This window comes from Rhinopithecus bieti, unplaced genomic scaffold (assembly GCF_001698545.2).
Source record: "Rhinopithecus bieti isolate Rb0 unplaced genomic scaffold, ASM169854v2 scaffold_54056, whole genome shotgun sequence".
NCBI lineage: Eukaryota > Metazoa > Chordata > Mammalia > Primates > Cercopithecidae > Rhinopithecus > Rhinopithecus bieti.
Window position 1 is genome coordinate 479,153 of NW_016821158.1, and position 19,370 is coordinate 498,522.

The following is a 19,370-nucleotide window of genomic DNA, read 5'->3' on the forward strand; positions in this document are numbered from 1 at the left end:
TTTTTTTTTGAGGCAGAGTCTCACTCTGTTGTCTAGGCTGGAGTGCAGTGGCATGATCTGAACTCACTGCAACCTCTGCCTCCCGGATTCAAGCGATTCTCCTGCCTCAGCCTCCCAAGTAGCTGGGACTACAGGCATGTGCCACCACACCCAGCTAATTTTTGTATTTTAGTAGAGATGGGGTTTCACCATGTTGGCCAGGCTGGTCTGTAACTCCTGACCTCAAGTGATCCATCTGCCTCGGCCTCCCAAAGTGCAGGGATTACAGCCCTGAGCCACCATGCCCGACCCTAATAAAGATTTGTTTTTTTTTTTTGAGATGGAGTCTCACTCTGTCGCCCAGGCTGGAGTGCAATGGCACGATCTCGGCTCACTGCAACCTCCGCCTTCTGGGTTGAAGCAATTTTCCTGCCTCAGCCTCCCAAGTAGCTGGGACTACAGGCACGCATCACCATGCCTGGCTAATTTTTGTGTTTTTAGTAGAGACGGGGTTTCACCATGTTGGCCAGGATGGTCTCGATCGAGCTTGACCTCGTGATCTACCTGCCTCGTGATCCACCCGCCTCGGTCTCCCAAAGTGCTGGGATTACAGGCGTGAGCCACCGAGCCCGGCTAATAACACACATTTTCAAAGTGCAGTGTGGGGAAGTTGTAGAGGCCTTATGTGCTGGATGCTGGGCTGTGCTTGCTGGGTGACTATCCCCAGGAGTAGGGAGGAGAGTGGGAAGGAAAGGACACTTATTATGTATCTACTGGGGGCTGGGCTGGCCATTTGCTTGAGAATGTGCAGCGAGGCCATGTCCAGGAAGCAAGAACTGTCTCCCCAGCAAAGCTGGCTGAACAGACAAAGAAATAAGCCCCCCTGTCCCTGAGGTACACAGGTGGGGACTGGGTGACCCATCAGGCCCTGTGGCAGGGACTCACTCTCTGGGGACATCTCCCTTGAAGGCCAGGAACTCATTTCCTTGAAGGCAAAGGAGGGGGCGGTTCCCATGTTACTAGTGGAGAAACTGAGGCTCAGCCACTTGGTCAGGGGTCACACAGTGAGATGGGCAAGGACTCAGGCTTTCTGCCTAGCTCAGGGCTCCCTCAAGCTGGCAGCTGCCCCCACAGCATTGAAGAATCTGTCATAAATCCCTCAGAAGTCCAGGACATTTGGACAAACCGGAGCAGGACACACCTGGCAGAGCAGACAGTCCCTGCCTCAGCCTGGACCCTGCCTTCTATTTCCCTCTTGGTGGGGACGGACGGCCAGGCCGGTTTGGTGCTTGGTGGGGCAGGGGGCCTGCAGGACCCCACCCTGGGGTCGGGCTTTATTCAATCTGACCGCCCAGGGAGAAGGGAGGCGACCCCGCCCGCCTAAGCACGCCCCTGCACTCCCCAGATGTTCGTGGTAGCCGAGGCCGATGCGGGCTCCTGCCTTTTGCACGAGTTCACCATCTCGGGTACCACGTATACCCCCGAGGGCGAAGTGTGAGTGTGGCGCCAGGGGACTCGCGGGCGGGCGGCCTGGGGGCGGTGCCGAGGTGTCCGTGGGAGGCCCCTGGGGCGGGGCCAGGAGGCGGAGCCCCTCCCGGGGCGGGGCAGGGGCGGAGCCCCTCCCGGGGGCGGGGCCGAGGTCTTCATGGTGACCGCCCCGGCTCTACAGGCGGCAGGGGGATCTGCCTGTGCGCTGCGGCCAGTTCGACGGGCTGGTGGAGCTGGCGACCATCTGCGCCCTGTGCAACGACTCGGCGCTGGACTACAATGAGGTGGGCCTCACCCCCTTTCATGACCTCCCTAGTATGCAGGCCACCAGGACAGACCCTTTTCCCAGGGTCAAAGCTCCCAGGTTTGACAGCCCTTGCACCCTGGAAGTGCCACACCCAGGGAGCACGGTTACCCCTGCCCACCACTCTCTGCCGCCCCTCCCTTTCCTCAGACAGGCTTCAGAACCCTCCTTCAGAGCTCTTGGGCTGTTGGGGACTACCATGGAAGGGGCCTAAGGGCTGGGGAAACCTGTGGAGGGAAAAGATTTGGGGAACAGGACTAAGAAAATGTTTAAAGCAGAAGGCACAGCCCACAAAAGCCCCACATTCAGTTAAAGCCTCCTGCGACTTAGGCATTGACTGCCGTTTACGTGGCTGGGGCAGTGGAATGGGGCATGCAGCAGGCATCTGCCCAAGGGAAGGTCCTTGGCCAGACCCAGCCTGAGGCCAAGCTGAGGGCAGTAGAGTACCACCGAAGAGTTTTGAGCAGGAGAGTGACATGGTCAGATGTGCATTTACAGAAGATCACCAAGGCTTCCGTGTGGAGGACAGACAGACAGTAGAGGACTGAAGTCAGGGAGGTCTGTGTGGTCGTTCAGGCCAGAGAGATGCGGGCTGAGCCCTGGCTGGAGCCTCGGGGAGAGGGGAGAAGGCATGGGTCAGAGATATTTAGGAGCTGAAAATCCTGGGACTTGGTGACTGGTTAGGTGGAAGAGAGAGGGAGGAGGCCAGGGTGGCTCCTGGTTGCTCTGTTGGCTGGGGCTGCCACTGGAGTGGCAAATACAGAGAGTGGGAGAGGTGGCCTGAGGGGTCCCCAGGGAACAAGGTTCAGCAGGCAGCTGGACATATGGGCTTGGGGCTCAGCAAAGGGCCCCAGGGAGCGCAGGTGGGAGGGCGGGAGCAGGCCCAGACAGCAGAAACCGGTGAAGGAGGCTGACAGGAAGTGGACAGAGATGCAGGCGGAGGGCAGGGAGGGTGTGTGGCGATCAGTGCCAGGGTGGGGGGCTGAATGTCAGTGTCAGACACCACCCCGACTCCAGGGCAGCCAGGATCGGAAGAGTTCACAGGCCTGTGTAAAGGAGATTACACAGAACTTCAGCAAAGGCAGCTTCAGGGGCAAGGAGTGTGTGAGGCTGGGGGCACAGGCTGGAGGCTGCCTGCCCCTCACTCCCTATCCCCTGGGTCCTTGCCAGGCCAAGGGTGTGTACGAGAAGGTGGGAGAGGCCACGGAGACAGCTCTGACTTGCCTGGTGGAGAAGATGAACGTGTTTGACACTGACCTGCAGGCCCTGTCCCGGGTGGAGCGAGCTGGCGCCTGTAATGCGGTGAGCAGGGCTGGGGGCTCAGGCCTCCAGCTGCGTGGCTGGGGTTTTTGGGACATCTGGAGAAGGCAGAGAGAACAGTGAAGTCTTTTTTCTTTCTTTTTTTTTGAGACAGAGTCTTGTTCTGTCGCCCAGGCTGGAGTACAGTGGTGCAGTCCTGGCTCACTGCAACCTCCGCCTCCCGGGTTCAAGTGATTCTCGTGCCTCAACCTCCCGGCGTGTGCCACCACGCCCGGCTAATTTTTGAATTTTTTAGTAGACAGGATTTCACCATGTTGTCCAGGCTAGTCTCAAACTCCCAACCTCAGGTGATCCTCCCGCCTCGGCCTCGCAGTGTGCTGGGATTGGGATTACAGGCATGAGCCACCGCTCCTGGCTGACAGTGAAGACAGACTTGGAGAAAAGAGGGGAGAAGGCTGAGTGCAGACAAGGGTTTGGAGTTAGTCTGCACACAGCATGGTCAGGAAATGGCAGCATATTGCCATTTCTGGGGCTGGAGAGGGAAATGGAGGCCTTGAATGGCAGGGTCAGAGGAGCATAGATGTTATCCCGCACAGAGCAGGAGGCTCTTTTGGGGACAAGCAGTTGGTGGGAATGCAGGCGAGAGTCGCTGGCTCTGTCCTTCATGCCCTGACCTGCCTGGACCCCGCAGGTCATCAAGCAGCTGATGCGGAAAGAGTTCACCCTGGAGTTCTCCCGAGACCGGAAGTCCATGTCCGTCTACTGCACGCCCACCCGCCCTCACCCTACCGGCCAGGGCAGCAAGATGTTTGTGAAGGTGGGGGCCTGCCTGTCTGGCCTGGGCCCCTGCGCACCCTGGGGCACCTGGTCATCCACGCTCCTCTGTGAGCCCCCATGTCCCCATGTGAATGACAGGGTTGGGTTAGACGTTCTCAGGAGCCCCTTTTGCCTCTAACCGGTGGCGTGGGGGTGGTTGGTGCCACCCCTGGTGCTCCATGTTTCGGAAACTGAGTCCCAGGGAGGGAAAGGAACCAACTCCCGTGCAGACCACTGTCTGCAGCATCTCCGTTGCTGCTCCCAAACCTGGAGAGGGAAATACAGCTCTCGCTTCACCCTGCAAGGAAGCTTTAAACCCCTTTTGAAATGAAAAGGCTTCTGTACTGAGAGCTTCGGCCACTTGGAAAAGTTAGTGTCTGGTGACCTTTTAGGAGCAGGAGAAGCCATTGAAGGAGCTTTAGAGCCTGTTTCTAGGCCCGGGGTGAGGCCACTGAGGGGCCTGTCACCCCCGGGCCCCCTTCCCAGGGCTATGCCCGCCACACCCTGTGCGTGGCTCTATTTCTGGTCCCCAGGCAGGGTTCAGCCTGCCTCCCTGCTGCTAAGGCCCCTACCAAATTGGAACCCGAGTTCCAGGGAGGCAGGGCCTGCAGGAAATGCCATTCCCACCCCTGCCTGCAAAACGCTGCAGTGCCTGAGTCGGCTGTGGGCTGGTGGGGGAAGGGCATCGCTAGGTTTGAGGCTGCCCCCACCCCAGCACTCCCCCCATTCCCTTTAGATTGTCTCACAGGGAGACCCACTTGGTTCTCACTCTCAACTTTCAAAGAATGGATTCTGCTCCCTGCCTTGTGTGTGTACCCTTGGGTGGCCTTTCTCCATATCTTAGTCTCCGTTTCCTGAGTTTGGGCAGGAGGGAGGGCAGGGGTCCTGACTGACGAGTTGACTCCTCTCCCTCTCCCTGCCTGGCAGGGGGCTCCTGAGAGTGTAATCGAGCGCTGCAGCTCAGTCCGCATGGGGAGCCACACAGCACCCCTGACCCCCACCTCCAGGGAGCAGATCCTGGCAAAGATACGGGATTGGGGCTCAGGCTCAGACACGCTGCGCTGCCTGGCACTGGCCACCCGGGACGTGCCCCCGAGGAAGGAGGACATGGAGCTGGACGACTGCAGCAAGTTTGTGCAGTACGAGGTGGGTGCGGGAGCCAATTCTCCCTGCAGTACAGGGTGGGTGCGGGAGCCGATTCTCCCCACAGTACGGGGTGGGTGCGGGAGCCGACTCTCCCCGCAGTACAGGGTGGGTGCGGGAGCCGATTCTCCCTGCAGCAGCTGGGCTGGTGGTAGGTCAGGGATGGTCTCAGGCACCGCTTGAATCTGCCCCCTCCCTACAGACGGACCTGACCTTCGTGGGCTGCGTGGGCATGCTGGACCCGCCGCGGCCTGAGGTGGCTGCCTGCATCACACGCTGCCACCAGGCGGGCATCCGTGTGGTCATGATCACGGGCGATAACAAAGGCACTGCCGTGGCCATCTGCCGCAGGCTTGGCATCTTTGGGGACACGGAAGATGTGGCGGGCAAGGCCTACACGGGCCGCGAGTTTGATGACCTCAGCCCCGAGCAGCAGCGCCATGCCTGCCGCACCGCCCGCTGCTTCGCCCGCGTGGAGCCCGCACACAAGTCCCGCATCGTGGAGAACCTGCAGTCCTTTAACGAGATCACCGCCATGGTGAGGCCACAGCCTGGAGCCCCAGGAGCGGGTGATGAGCGGGGCCACAGGGCGTGGAAAGAAGCAGGCCAGGCAACTCTCCCCTCTGCCTCCTTCTCATCTTTTCTAATATCTTATTACCAAAAAATTCAAATACAAAGAGAAATTTAAATAATGTTATTCTGGGCCAGGTGCGGTGGCTCACGCCTGTCATCTCAGCACTTTGGAGGCTGAGGCAGGCAGATCACTTGACGTCAGGAGTTCGAGACAAGCCTCACCAACATGAGGAAACCTCGTCTCTACTAAAAGTACAAAAATTAGTTTGGCCTGGTGGCACGTGCCTGAAGTCACAGCTACTCGGGAGGCTGAGGCAGGAGAATTGCTTGAACCCGGGAGACAGAAGTTGCAGTGAGCCGAGATTGCGCCACTGCACTCCAGCCTGGGTGACAGAGTGAGACTCCATCTCAAAATAATAATAATAATGATTTTATTCTGAACACCGACATATCTGTCATCTAGATTCTACAACTAACATTGTATTGTATTTGCTTTATCACATACCTGTCCATCCAGCCATTCTTTGCCCATCCCTGGCCTATCCTTTCTTAAGTGTTTTTCAAAGTCAGTTGCAGATACCGGCATACTTCCTCCTCACCTACTTTAGAATACATATTAACGAGAGAGCAGTGTTGTTTATGGTTCTGTTTTTCCTTTTTGAGGTGAAATTTGCCTTCGATGAAACACACAGATCTTCACTGTATCATCTGATGAGTTTAGGAACATGCACACACCTGTGTAACTCACAGCCTTATCAAGATAGGAAAATGCCAGGCATGGTGGCTCATGCTTGTAATTCCAGCACTTTGGGAGGCCAAGGCAGGAGGATTGCTTGAGCCCAGGAGTTTGAGACCCCATCTCCAAAAAAAACAAAGATATGACACATTACCATCAACTCATGAAGTTCCCACACGCTCCTTCCCCATCTCTGTCCTTTGTCGCACAACGGCGATCACTGTTTTGGTTTTTTCCACCGTTTATGAGTTTTATCTACCCTAGATTTTCAAATGAATGGAATCATACGGTATGGACTGTTTTGGTTTTGGGCTTTTTTGAGATCTGTCTGCATTGTTGTATCAGATTATAGCTTTTTTTTTTTTTTTTTTTTTGAGACAGAGTCTCGCTCTGTCACCCAAGCTGGAGCGCAATGGCGCGATCTCAGCTCACTGCAGCCTCCGTCTCCCGGGTTCAAGCGATTCTCCTGCCTCAGCCTCCTGAGTAGCTGGGACTACAGGCGTCAGCCACCATGCCCAGTTTATTTTTTTACTTTTACTAGAGACAGGGTTTCACCATATTAGCCAGGGTGGTCTCGATCTCTTGACCTTGTGATCCGCCTGCCTTGGCCTCCCAAAGTGCTGGGATTATAGGCGTGAGCCACCGTGCCCAGCCTGGCCTTCAATTTGACCTTGACCGCAACTCCAGACTTCATGTCATTTGCCATCACTCCTCATGTGGACCTTGACTTGGCCCCTGCCTTTGCCTTGATCTTCAACTTGACTGCAACACCTGCCTGGCTCTTTCCCCGGGCCATCCCCTTGACTTCATCCTGACTTGACCTCAGCTTTCTCCCTTACCTCAGTTTCTACCCCACATCCAACCTCGACTGCATCCCTACCTTCATTGCTGACTCACCGTCACACCCATCCCCACCTCATCATCTTCCCTGACCTCATGCTTGATATTCTCCCCAACTTTGTCCTTGTCTGCACCCCTTGCCTTCTCCTCAGCCTCATCCTCCGCCCAGTTTCTAAATTCATTCTTGAACCCACCATTTGTTCTGTCCAGCTGTCTGCTTCCTTTGGGACATCCCCTAAGACTAGGGATGGGCTGAGCTGAGAGGAGATGGGGAGGTAGAAGGGAAGTTTCTCAGGCACGGCCCTACCTGACCTGGCCCACAGACTGGTGATGGAGTAAACGACGCACCAGCCCTGAAGAAAGCAGAGATCGGCATCGCCATGGGCTCAGGCACGGCTGTGGCCAAGTCGGCGGCAGAGATGGTGCTGTCCGATGACAACTTTGCCTCCATCGTGGCTGCAGTGGAGGAGGGCCGGGCCATCTACAACAACATGAAGCAATTCATCCGCTACCTCATCTCCTCCAATGTTGGCGAGGTCGTCTGGTGAGGCCGGGCACTCCCTCCTCACAGCCCTCTCAATCTGCCCTGTGCCCCTGAGATGGGGAAAATGCCTGTTCCTTGGCTGAGCTGCAGGGATGGAGGGGCCTGTGCCCTGCCCTGGCTGGGGCCTTCCAGGGTCCCACCTTGGAGTGGACAGTGAACACTTCGTCATTCTCCAGAGGCCCTGGTGACCTCTGGATCATGGTCAGCCCAGCACCCAAGGAGGTGCCTGAAGAGTCGCCTCTCAGCCCTCCAGCCATGAACTTCCCGCTTGCAGATTAGCAAGATGAGAGAAAATCCCCACCTTTAGGCAGTCAATTGTGTGTCCGTGTGCGGATGTGTGTTTGTGTGCACGTGGCCTGAGTGCCTGAGAGGTGTGTGTAACGTGTGTATGTATGCATGTGTGCCCTTGTGCATTTTGAGCATGAGTACAAGCAGAAATATGTGTGCCGGCGTGTGACTGTGCACATGCTTGTATCCACATGTGTGGATGCCTGTGGGGAGTGGTGAGCATGTGTGTTGCTGGACATGGATGGATTCTGCATCTCTGCACCTCAGGGCAGATGTGTAGGTGTTTGCTTGTGTTTGCGGGATGGTGTGGCATGTGCTAGGTTTTTGCACATGTCTGATGCTTGGGCATGCCATCTTCGTGTGTGTGTGTGTGTGTGTGTGTGTGTGTGTGTGTGTACTTGGCCTCTGCTAGGCCTAAAGAGCAGGTATGTCCAGGATCCAGAGCTGGGACTGGGGAAGGCAGGGCTGGCCAGGCCCGAGGCAGAGCTGTGTATACACACCCTTCACATCAGAGCTAGCGGAGGAAGGAGGGGCTGCCCTGGAGACAGTGGGTGAGTTCCCAGCCTTGGGTCTGAGCCAAGAGCTGGAGCCTCTGTCTGTTGGGGGCTGGGCCTACTGGGGGCTAGAGCCCATGACTCTGTTCCAGCATCTTCCTCACGGCAATTCTGGGCCTGCCCGAAGCCCTGATCCCTGTGCAGCTTCTCTGGGTGAACCTGGTGACAGACGGCCTACCTGCCACGGCTCTGGGCTTCAACCCGCCAGACCTGGACATCATGGAGAAGCTGCCTCGGAACCCCCGAGAAGCCCTCATCAGTGGCTGGCTCTTCTTCCGATACCTGGCTATCGGAGGTGAGTGGGGCCTGAGCCCTCCGTGGAGTTCCTAAGCTTCCTAAGAGCCTTGTATCAGGCTTGCAAGGTGCAGGCAGTGTGACTCAGCCTGGCTTGTACCAGGAGAAACTGTATGGGCTCATGTAATGGAAAAGACCAGGCACGGCTGGATCTGGGTCTCAGTATCACTGGCATATTTTGGCACTGCCTCAGCTTCATTCTTAGGCCCGTGTCCCTCGTGGTGGCAGAATGGCTGCTGCAGCCCAGCCATCATGCTTACTCCGTTACAACCCCAAATTCAGCAGAAGAAAGTCTTTTATCATACTGCTCTCCTGGTAGTATAATAAAAGTCTCAGGCCTGGGCTGGGTGTGATGGCTCACACTTGTAACCCCAACACTTTGGGAGGCCGAGGCAGGCAGATCACCTGAGGTCAGGAGTTCGAGACCAGCCTGGCCAACATGGTTAAACCCCATCTCTACTAAAAATACAAAAATTAGCCGGGCGTGATGGCGGGTGCCGGTAATCCCAGCTACTCAGGAGGCTGAGGCAGGAGAATCACTTGAACCCAGGAGGCAGAGGTTGCAGTGAGCTGAGATGGCACCACTGTCTTTCAGCCTAGGCGACTGAGCGAGACTCCGTCTCAAAAAAAAAAGTCTCAGCAGGCCTGTTCTCATCAGCCCACACAGGGTCACCTGCTAATCTCTAATCACTGTGGCCACGGTTATGGCAGATGCTGATTGACCAGCCAGGGCTCACCACTGGCATCGAGGGGTGGTGCCTGCAAACCACATGGCTTAGACAGGAAAAGGGCGGCTCCCTGCTGGAATTCAGGGAATTATTAGGCAGGGGAAACAGATGCCAGAAAGCCACCGCCATTCTCTACAGCCAGTCTCCTCCCCTCCCCGCAGTGTACGTAGGCCTGGCCACAGTGGCTGCCGCCACCTGGTGGTTCCTGTATGATGCCGAGGGACCTCACGTCAACTTCTACCAGCTGGTGAGCAAGGGATGGCCAGGGAGTTGTTGGAGTTCCAGGGGAGATGGGTCCAGAGCTGCATGGGGGGCCTGCAGTGTCCTTCCCCACTTGCTATACATGAATAAACATCCCCACCTACGGAACCAAGCTCAGAGCCCGCTGGAAACCCGGAGACACCAGCACGGCCCCCACCGGGCCAAAAGGCCCCTCCCCATCCCAGTCAGTTAGCAGGGACCAAGGGCCCCACTGCCAGATGTATCTTACCTTCATCAGAGGACCCCTAAAACGTAGAGGCCTCAGAGGAATGAGCCCCTAAATGGTAGGACTTTAGGCAGAGGGTCAAACTGAGGAGATCAAGAATGGAGGGGAGGGCCGGGCGCGGTGCCTCACGCCTGTAATCCCAGCACTCTGGGAGGCCGAGGTGGGTGAACCACCTGAGGTCAGGAGTTCGAGACCAGCCTGGCCAATGCGATGAGACCCCGTCTCTATTAAAAATACAAACATTAGCTGGGCGTGGTGGTGCACACCTGTAATCCTAGCTACTCAGGAGGCTGAGGCAGGAGAATCACATGAACCCGGGAGGCGGAGGTTGCAGTGAGCCAAGATCACACCACTGCACTCCAGCCTGGGTGACAGAGTGAGACTCCATCTCAAGAAAAAAAAAAATTGAGGGGAGGCCGGTCACGGTGGCTGACGCCTGTAATCCTAGTGCTTTGGGAGGCCAAGGTAGGCAGATCACTTGAGCCCAGGAGTTTGAGACAAGCCTGGGCAACATAGTGAGATCCCATCTCTACCAAAATAAAATAAAATAAAATTAGCCAGGCACGGTGATGTGTGCCTGTAGCTTCTGGGGAAGCTGAGGTGGGAGGATCAGTTGAGCCCAGGAGGTCACAGCTGAAGTAAGCCGTGATCGCACCATTGCACTTCAGCCTTGGTAACAGAGGAAGACCCTGTCAAGACCAGCCTGACCAACATGGCAAAACCCTGTCTCTACTAAAAATATAAAAATTACCCAGGCATGGTGGCAGATGCCTGTTTTCCCAGCTACTCGGGAGGCTGAGGCACGAGAATCACTTCAACCTGGGAGGCGGAGGTTGCAGTGAGTCGAGATTGCACCACTGCACTCCAGCCTGGGCAATAGAGCAAGACGCAGTCTCAAAAAAAAAGGAAAGAAAACCAAAGGGGGTCTTGCAGGATACAGTGAACAGGAAATAGGCAGGCAGGCAAAGGGAAGGAGTGGGCAGAGCAGTGGTCTCACCAGTAGAAATGGGCTCCTCCAGGGCTCTCCATGTGCCTGTGTGGCAGAAGCCCCAGCCCGGTGCACCTTCTTTTTTTTTTTTTGAGACAGAGTCTCACTCTGTCACCCAGGCTGGAGTGCAGTGGCACGATCTTGGCTCACTGCAACCTCCGCCTCCTGGGTTCAAGTGATTCCCCTGCCTCAGCCTCCTGAATAGCTGGGACTACAGGTGCCCGCCACCACACCCGGCTAATTTTTTGTATTTTTAGTAGAGACGGGGTTTCACCATGTTTGCCAGGATGGTCTCGATCTCCTGACCTCATGATTCGCCCGTCTCGGCCTCCCAAAGTGCTGGGATGACAGGCATGAGCCACCGCGCCCAGCCCCCAGCGCACCTTCTAATGAATAATTCTGGAGGCCACAGCGAGACCTATGACCTGGGGAATACTGTGTGTGTGTGGCAGGTGCTTTCTGGTGAAACCCAGAAGCACTGGGCAGGGCATTTATGGCAACAGCAACAGACCCATTGATACATTTTTTTTTTTTTTTTTTTTTTTTGAGATGGAGTCTCACTCTGTCGCCCAGGCTGGAGTGCAGTGGCACGATCTCGGCTCACTGCAGCCTCCACCTCCCGGGTTCAAGCGATGCTCCTGCCTCAGCCTCCCGAGTAGCTGGGATTACAGGCACCTGCCACCATGCCTGGCTAATTTGTGTGTACATGTATGGATAGACCATTAAGATGTGGCAGAGTGAGGCCTGAAAACAGTGGCACAATTGGCAGGAGGATTTGTTCCTCTTGGTCACTGGGTGGGCCGAGTCAGGTTCAAAGTTCAGGAGGTTTTCCCTTCTTTATGGTCAGCACCAAATAGAAACGTGTGTCCGCTCATGCCTGTAATCCCAGCACTATGGGAGGCCAAGGTGGGTGGATCATTTGAGCCCAGGAATTTGAGAACAGCCTGGGCAACATGGCGAAATCCCGTCTCTACAAAAAATACAAAACTTAGCCAACAGTGACGGCTCAGGCCTGGAGTCTCAGTTACTTGGGAGGCTGTGGTGGCACCACCACCTGAGCCCAGGAATTCAAGGCTACAGTGAGCTGAGATCGCGTCACTGCACTCCAGCCTGGGCAATGGGAGTGAGACCTTGTCTCAAAAACAAAACAAGGCCAGGCACAGTGGCTCACGCCTGTAATCCCAGCACTTCGGGAGGCCGAGGCAGGTGGATCACTTGAGGTCAGGAGATTGAGACCAGCCTGACCAATATGATGAAACCCCATCTCGACTACAAATACAAAAATTAGCCATGCATTTCCCTATTCAGTGGTCTCCAGGGTCCCGCTAGCCTCCCCAGGCTAATGCCAGCTGTTCTCCTTCTGAGCCACTGCACTCCTGCTCCAGAACATTCTGCCTTTCCCACTCTGTACCCTTGCTTCTCCCTGGCACGGTGCATCTCCCCACCGCCACCCCGACCCTGCGCCCCTCCCGGGATCCCCAGCCCACCCCATGATAGCATTCTGTGTGCTGCTTGTGCCCAGGCATGGGCCAAGGGCAGGGTGAGGCTTCCCTCCTCCCACCCACCAGCCCTTCGCCTGACCTGCTGTTCTCTCTGACCTGCCACGGTGCCCCCAGAGGAACTTCCTGAAGTGTTCTGAAGACAACCCGCTCTTTGCTGGCATCGACTGTGAGGTGTTCGAGTCGCGCTTCCCCACCACCATGGCCTTGTCTGTGCTCGTGACCATTGAAATGTGCAATGCCCTCAACAGGTGGGCTGGGCGCAGGGCCTGGAGCTGGGGCCTTGGACTGGTGCCAGTTGTGAGGGTTGGGGGTTCCAGTATCAGTGTCTGAGAGTCAGGGGTTCAGGAGTGGGGTGTACCAGTCAAGAGGGTCCAGGATTGGGGTCTGATGTTTGGGGGGTTCAGGATTGGGATCAGAGGTTCAAGGGGGTCCAGGATTGAGGTCCAGAGGTCAAGAGTGTCCCAAACTGAGGTCTAGGGGTCAGAGAGGTCCAGGATTGGGGTCTGGGGTCAAGGGGTTCAGGTTGGAGTCTGATGTTTGGGGAGTTCAGGATTGGGATCAGAGGGTCAAGGGTCCAGGATTGGGTTCCAGGGGTCAGGTGAGTCCAGGACTGAGGTCTGGGAGTTAGAGGGGTCCAGAACTGAGGTCTGGGGCCAAGTAGGGTCCAGGATTAGGGTCTGGGGGTCAGGGGGGTCCAAGATTGGGATCCAAAGATTTGGGGACCAGGATTGGGGTCTAAGGGTCAGAGAGGCCCAGAGGGGATTCTGAGAGTGTGGGGACCGGATTGGGGTCTAGGGGACAAAGGGCTGAAACTGGGGTCTGAAGAAATAAGCCAAGATTAGGTCTGAGGGACAGAGAAAGGGGTCCCAGCCCGGGACAGGCCCTGGCGGGCTGAGCGGGCAACGGCGATGCACTGCTGGAGAAGTGGTGAGGCTCCTCCCACAGGGGTGGGTTTCCGTGGCAGGGCCTCCCTGCACCCCAGCCTAAGGGGAGCTCCCTGTGCCTTGGCAGCGTCTCGGAGAACCAGTCGCTGCTTCGGATGCCGCCCTGGATGAACCCCTGGCTGCTGGCGGCTGTGGCCATGTCCATGGCCCTGCACTTCCTCATCCTGCTCGTGCCGCCCCTGCCTGTGAGTCACCCCATCTGTCCCACTGCCCTGGTCCCCGGACATCACAGGCCCTGGGCTGGTCGCTGGGCCCCTCTGGCCCCCCTGCAATGGAAACCACCTGGAGGAGAGGGAGGTGAGGGGTCTGGCCAGCCACCACCTCCAGATGTGGCCCTACCTTCAGTAGCTCCCAGACCTGGGGGATGGCAGAGGGGGAACCCCCTGCTGAAGGGACTGTGCCCAGGCTGGGGTGGAAGGAAGGACGAGCTTTCCCGGGGCAGAATCCTCCCGCCTCCCAACAGTATGGATGGGAGTTGGCCCAGTGGGCAAGGGCAGGGGAGGGCCCTTGAGGCAGAGGAAGCTGAGTGGACAAAGATCGGGGGTACAACCAGGAGGTTCTTAGGAGTGTTCACGAAAAGTCCGTCAGAGCCCGGGGGGTAAAAGTCCGTCAGGGCCCAGAGGGATAAGAATCCGTCAGAGCCCAGAGGGATAAGAGTCTGTCAGAGCCCAGGGGGGTAAGAGTCCGTCAGAGCCCAGGGGGGTAAGAGTCCGTCAGAGCCCGAGGGGTAAGAGTCCATCAGAGCCCAGAGGGATAAGAATCCGTCAGAGCCCAGGGGGATAAGAGTCCGTCAGAGCCCAGGGGGGTAAGGCTGGCGGACGGCTGGGGCACAGGACAGCCAGTCCTTCCTTTCACCAAACCTCCCTTCCCCTCCCCGCCAGCTCATTTTCCAGGTGACCCCCCTGAGCGGGCGCCAGTGGGTGGTGGTGCTCCAGATATCTCTGCCTGTCATCCTGCTGGATGAGGCCTTCAAGTACCTGTCCCGGAACCACGTGGACGGTGAGTGGGAGGTCCCCTCCCACCCACTCTGCTGCCCACCCACCTCCAGCCTGCCTCCCCACCCACCGCTGCTCCTGGGCTGCAGCGGACGCTATGGGTGCGGTGGGCAGAGCCTCTGTGTCTGCACCGGCGGAGGCATTCTTGGATCTCCAAGTGGAGGGCATGAAGGGACTCTGGTGACCGGGACCCAAGGTGTCTGCAGGGTCTTGCACTGCAAGGGTCCTGGGCCAGCAATGGAAGCACCTCTCGAGCCACACTGCCTCACTGTGTTCACCTGCCACTCCCTACATGGCCAGGGCACTGTGTGCTCTTCTGGGCCTCGGCCTCTGACCCCTCTGCACCTGGCCTGTCTTTATCCAGGCATTCTCAGGACAGTCTCGCAGGCCTGGAGTAGGCAGCCGATGACCGCCTCTTGGACCCCAGACCACACCGGGTTGGCCTCTTCGGTGTCACCTTGTGGGTGGGTCAAGGGGAGGGTTGTTTCTGAGCTCATAGCTCTGGGTCTGCCTTAACCCTGGAGTGGAGAGGACAGGATGGCAGGTGTCAGGCTAGAGAGAAGTGGGCTGGGACCTGGGGTCCATCTACCTGCCTCTGCCAGGTGGATTCTGAGAGTGGGTGATTCTGAACCTCCAAGGGCCAGGCACACAGCATCATCTCGCTGTCAGAGCTGCTCAGAGAGGGAGGAAGCCGGGGTGAGCTCCTGTTCTGGGGATTTACGCAGAGGCAGTGGCCGTGTGGCTGGACTGCTGTGCGGGGGGCCTAGGTTGGGCTGGGCAGTGACTGAGGCCTGCATTGGGGCAGCTGGGTCATTGGGGGCCACCTCTGGCAGGAATGTGCCCCAGGGGAGGGGGTGGAGGGACTATAAATAGATCACACGTCTGTCATTCCCTAGGGACTGAGCAAGGGAACTGGCCTGTCCAGGGAGTGGCCAGACACGTGTAGGGACTGCGTTGAGGGTGCAGGTGGGCACTCAGCAAGGCCAGCCTTCGGAGAGTGAGGGGGAGTTTCTCGAGGCTTTGAGGTTAAAGCAGTGGTTGGAAAGAATAGGATTGAACCTAGTGGAACAGGGCTGGGTGAGCACAGATGCTGACATTCAGAGTGGAGGGCCGAGGGGGTGAGGTCCGGGGGAGGGGCAAAGGGCCTTGAGTGCCAAGGTAGAGACCCTGGACACTGTCCTCAGGGCAGTGGGGAAGCATGGGAGGAGTGTAAGGACAACGCGGGACTGTGTCAACCATGGAGGACAGGCAAGAGGGGGTGAGACTAACGGGCCGGACACAGTGGCTCACGCCTGTCATCCCAGCACTTTGGGAGGCTGAGGTGGGAGGATCACCTGAGTCAGGAGTTCAAGACCAGCCTGGCCAACATGGTGAAACTCCGTCTCTACTAAAAATACAAAAATTAGCTGGCCGTGGTGGCAGGTGCCTGTAATCCCAGCTACTCACGAGGCTGAGGCTGTAGAATCGCTTGAACTTGGGAGGCAGAGGTTGCAGTGAGCTGAGATTGAGCCACTGCACTCCAGCCAGGGGGCAGAGTGAGACTCCGTCCCCCACCCCCCAAAAGAGGGGGTGAGACTAACACCAGGAGGTGGACGAGCAGCATTGAACAGACCTGGGGAGCAGGCAGAGCTCTGGCCCTGGGGAGCTGGCCCCGGGGAGCTGGCCCCGGCAGCACCTCCACCTCCACCTCCACCTCCTTGAGATGTTGGCGGTGGCCCCTGTGAAGTTTGGCTTGGAAAGGTGGTGCCTGGCTGCTGGAGGACAGACACAGGCTGGGTACCTGCAGCTCCATCTAAGGGGTGGGGTGGAGGCACCCCAAGGAATGTGCTCGCTGGAAGCCCAGACAGCCCTGCCCAGCGCCGCTGCAGTCCCTGGGGCCTCCTAAAGCCAGACGGAGCGGGGGTGAGAGCAGGACCCTTTGTGCTCCCAAGCCAGCCGGGTGGCCTTTTAGGGAAGTTTTTCTGAAGCCTGATGCTTGTGGCTTCCCCATGATTTATGTCATTTATGAGGGATGTGTCCTAGGGAGAAGTTTGGCTCCTGGGTCAGGCCTGGGGGCTGGGGGCAGTCCTCTTGCCCTACCTCCTGGCTCTGCCCAGGTGTGGCTGAGCAGCTATCAGGGGAGGCCTGGGGGCTGGGCTGTGGTGGCTGGGGGGGACAGATCTGGGAGGTTACAGGCGGGCTTAGAGTTTACTCTGAGGACAGTGAGGAACCATGAAATGGGGTGTTGGGACTGGATTTGGGCTTTTGCTTGATGCTAGGGGCAGAAGGATGATGGGAAGGTAAGACTGGGGCTGGGGGCAGAGCAGCAGGCCTTGAGTCCTGGTGGGGGAGGGCAAAGGGAGAGATGAGATCTCGCAATTTGGGCGAAATCGGGCCTGGGTGTGTGTGATGGGTAAGAGAAGCAAGGATAAGCCTGGTGTCTGAACCTTACAGTGGTGGGTAGTGACTCCCCAAAATGAAAACCCGGGGAGTGTGTACTGGAGGGTTTGGGGGCGTTGATGGAACAGCGGAGAGAAGGAGGGGTGGGGGACGTTGCAGGGATGTGTCCTGCAGAGCAGGATCCTGGCTGCCGCGTGGGGCGTCTGGTGGGGCTGGGGTAGACTGAGGTCTGGAGTAAGGGAGGCCATGGGAGCCTGGGGCTGTCCTGGGAGAAGTGGAGGTTGGAAGGGGCTGGGAAGGGGCTGGAAGGAACCTGCCTGGATGTGTGCACTTATGCATGCATCTTAACACGCTCTTGGGTTTTTCTTCCAGAAAAAAAGAGCCAGAAGTGAGTGCTGGGAACGGAGTGGAGTCTCTGGTGTGTACCTCAGACTGATGGTGTCCATGCATTCGCCTCCGCCCCCACCCCTGCCGCCACACTCGCCCACTTCCCACCAGTTCCCGCCGGATAGAGGACAGGCCCGAGGCCAGAACGGCCATCCCCAGGCCCCGTCCTGGGGTCTCTGTCCCCACTTCCTTCTGGCCTGGGAGCTCTGTAATTCCTGTCTCTTGGACTCTCCTGGGAAGTTCCCCGCTCTGCAGCTCTGGCCCAGGAGCTGCAGGCTGGGAGGGGGCAGCCAAGTAGCCAGAGCTGGCAGCATACCCAGAGATCCGGGGTTCCTCCACCCCCAAATCACGAGTCTGCCTGGAGCTTGCTCCCCCTTGCTTGGAAGCTGGATCTTTACTTGGTGGCTGGTGCCTCTGCACTGACGGAGGACTCCTGAGGGTCCGTCTTACCGGCTCCGATCCGTCCCTTCGTGCCTGGTCTGGGACTGGGTCAGCCCTGGGGGATCACAAGGGGCCATCTGGGCCCAGCTGTGTACAGCGAGAGCGGGCAGCCCCCTCCACTCCGCTCTGCTTCCACAAAGTCGGCTTCTGAGAGCTTGAGGCTGCTGCTGTTTATATGTGCAGGGCCGGGGGGGTGAAGGGTCAGAGAGACCGACACAAGGAGCCAGGAGGAGGGGCAGAGCGAGGATGCCTTTTCCCGGGAGACAAGTTGGGAAAGCCTAGTTGACCTGCCTCAGCCCCGCTCGCCTCCTGGACTCAGGGTTCCCCGTCCTGAGAGCAGGAGACGTTCAGGGTCACACTGCCGCCCTATCTGCCATGCAGAGGTCCAACTCGCCACCTGCATCCCTGGTACCTGAGACCCCTGACATCCTCAGGTTCCTGACCGTGGCGCCCTTCTACCAACCCAGGGTGCGGCTGCCGCACTATCTGCACAGCTGGGGGCCTCTGAGCCTGGTGGGCTCTCCTGGACTCTTGGCCACACTCCTTGCCCCCTCCGCACGACACCCATGAGCCGAAAGGATGTCACTAAGGATGGCTGATTCCCCAAGGGCACCTGCTCTCCCTCCCCCCTGCTGGAGGAACGCGTCATGTCAGATGAGAGGAAGATGGCCTTTGATGGACAGAATGTTTCTCTTAACTCAGCTTTTGCTACTTTGGCAACAACTAGCGAGGGATAGCAGAAACGTGCGCCACGGACTGTCCCTGTGTCTTGGCCCCTCCTAGGGAGTGTGCAGACTGATGATTTTATATGTAAATCAAGACTCACATCCCTTTCCTAGCCCCCAACATCCAAAGCCCCTCAGCCTACCTTGCAGACCAATGGGCTCCGTGTTCTGTAGCCTCTTCCCCCATACCTCCCCCTCCTCCCTCTCACAGGTTCTGGGGGGGCAGTGAGAGAAACAGTGGGGGAGGCGGGGAGTCTGGTGCCTGCAGAGATTCTCTGCTTTCCTGGGGGGAGGTGGGGAGGTCTTAGCAGGAGCAGGGCCCTGTACCTACCTGCTGACATGCTGTTTGGTAGAGAAATAAAGGTTGTGTGTCTGGGGGAACAGAGGATTCTCAGCGTCTGTTTTCCCGGGGAGTGGTCCTACCATCTCCACCTACGGGGTGTCTACCAGGGGCCCTACCACCTCCCCACACCCAGTCCAGGAAACGCTGAGCAAAGGTCTGGGGTTCACACATCATCAGGATTGTTCTCTTGGCCTCCAAGACAAGGCTCTGGAGAGCCACACTCGAGCGGCAGGTGCAGTGCCTGCACAGCCTCCCAGCTTCGGGATGCTTGCTCCTCACAGGGACGGTGTTGACAATTTCTGCACTAGTTCAAAGGTCTTTTATGCATTTTACTTTGTTTCTTTTTTTTTTTTTTTGAGACGGAGTCTCGCTCTCTTGCCCGGGCTGGAGTGCAATGGCTGGACCTCAGCTCACTGCAAGCTCCGCCTCCCGGGTTGACGCCATTCTCCTGCCTCAGCCTCCTGAGTAGCTGGGATTACAGGCGCCCGCCACCTCGCCTGGCTAGTTTTTTGTATTTTTTAGTAGAGACGGGGTTTCACCGTGTTAGCCAGGATGGTCTCGATCTCCTGACCTCGTGATCCACCCGTCTCGACCTCCCAAAGTGCTGGGATTACAGGCTTGAGCCACCGCGC

The 19,370-nt window shown here is 57.7% G+C and overlaps 1 protein-coding gene across 3 annotated transcripts in view; it reads left to right on the top strand.

Annotated features, from left to right (window-relative positions):
* The window catches only part of ATP2A3 (ATPase sarcoplasmic/endoplasmic reticulum Ca2+ transporting 3), a 37,599-nt gene extending 18,818 nt beyond the window's left edge, over window positions 1–18,781 (top strand). The window contains exons 9-22 of one of the 3 annotated variants that reach the window (XM_017860201.1): window positions 1,385–1,473; window positions 1,649–1,751; window positions 2,942–3,073; window positions 3,723–3,848; window positions 4,775–4,993; window positions 5,193–5,528; window positions 7,463–7,683; window positions 8,618–8,820; window positions 9,709–9,794; window positions 12,639–12,772; window positions 13,536–13,653; window positions 14,350–14,467; window positions 14,828–14,927; window positions 17,215–18,781. In XM_017860201.1, coding sequence (XP_017715690.1) covers window positions 1,385–1,473; window positions 1,649–1,751; window positions 2,942–3,073; window positions 3,723–3,848; window positions 4,775–4,993; window positions 5,193–5,528; window positions 7,463–7,683; window positions 8,618–8,820; window positions 9,709–9,794; window positions 12,639–12,772; window positions 13,536–13,653; window positions 14,350–14,467; window positions 14,828–14,927; window positions 17,215–17,278 — 2,049 coding nt within the window. In that variant the 3' untranslated portion in view covers window positions 17,279–18,781. The remainder of the gene's footprint in view (window positions 1–1,384; window positions 1,474–1,648; window positions 1,752–2,941; window positions 3,074–3,722; window positions 3,849–4,774; window positions 4,994–5,192; window positions 5,529–7,462; window positions 7,684–8,617; window positions 8,821–9,708; window positions 9,795–12,638; window positions 12,773–13,535; window positions 13,654–14,349; window positions 14,468–14,827; window positions 14,928–17,214) is intronic. The other 2 variants (XM_017860202.1, XM_017860203.1) reach the window with 2 other exon arrangements.
* The last annotated feature ends 589 nt before the right edge of the window (window positions 18,782–19,370 follow it).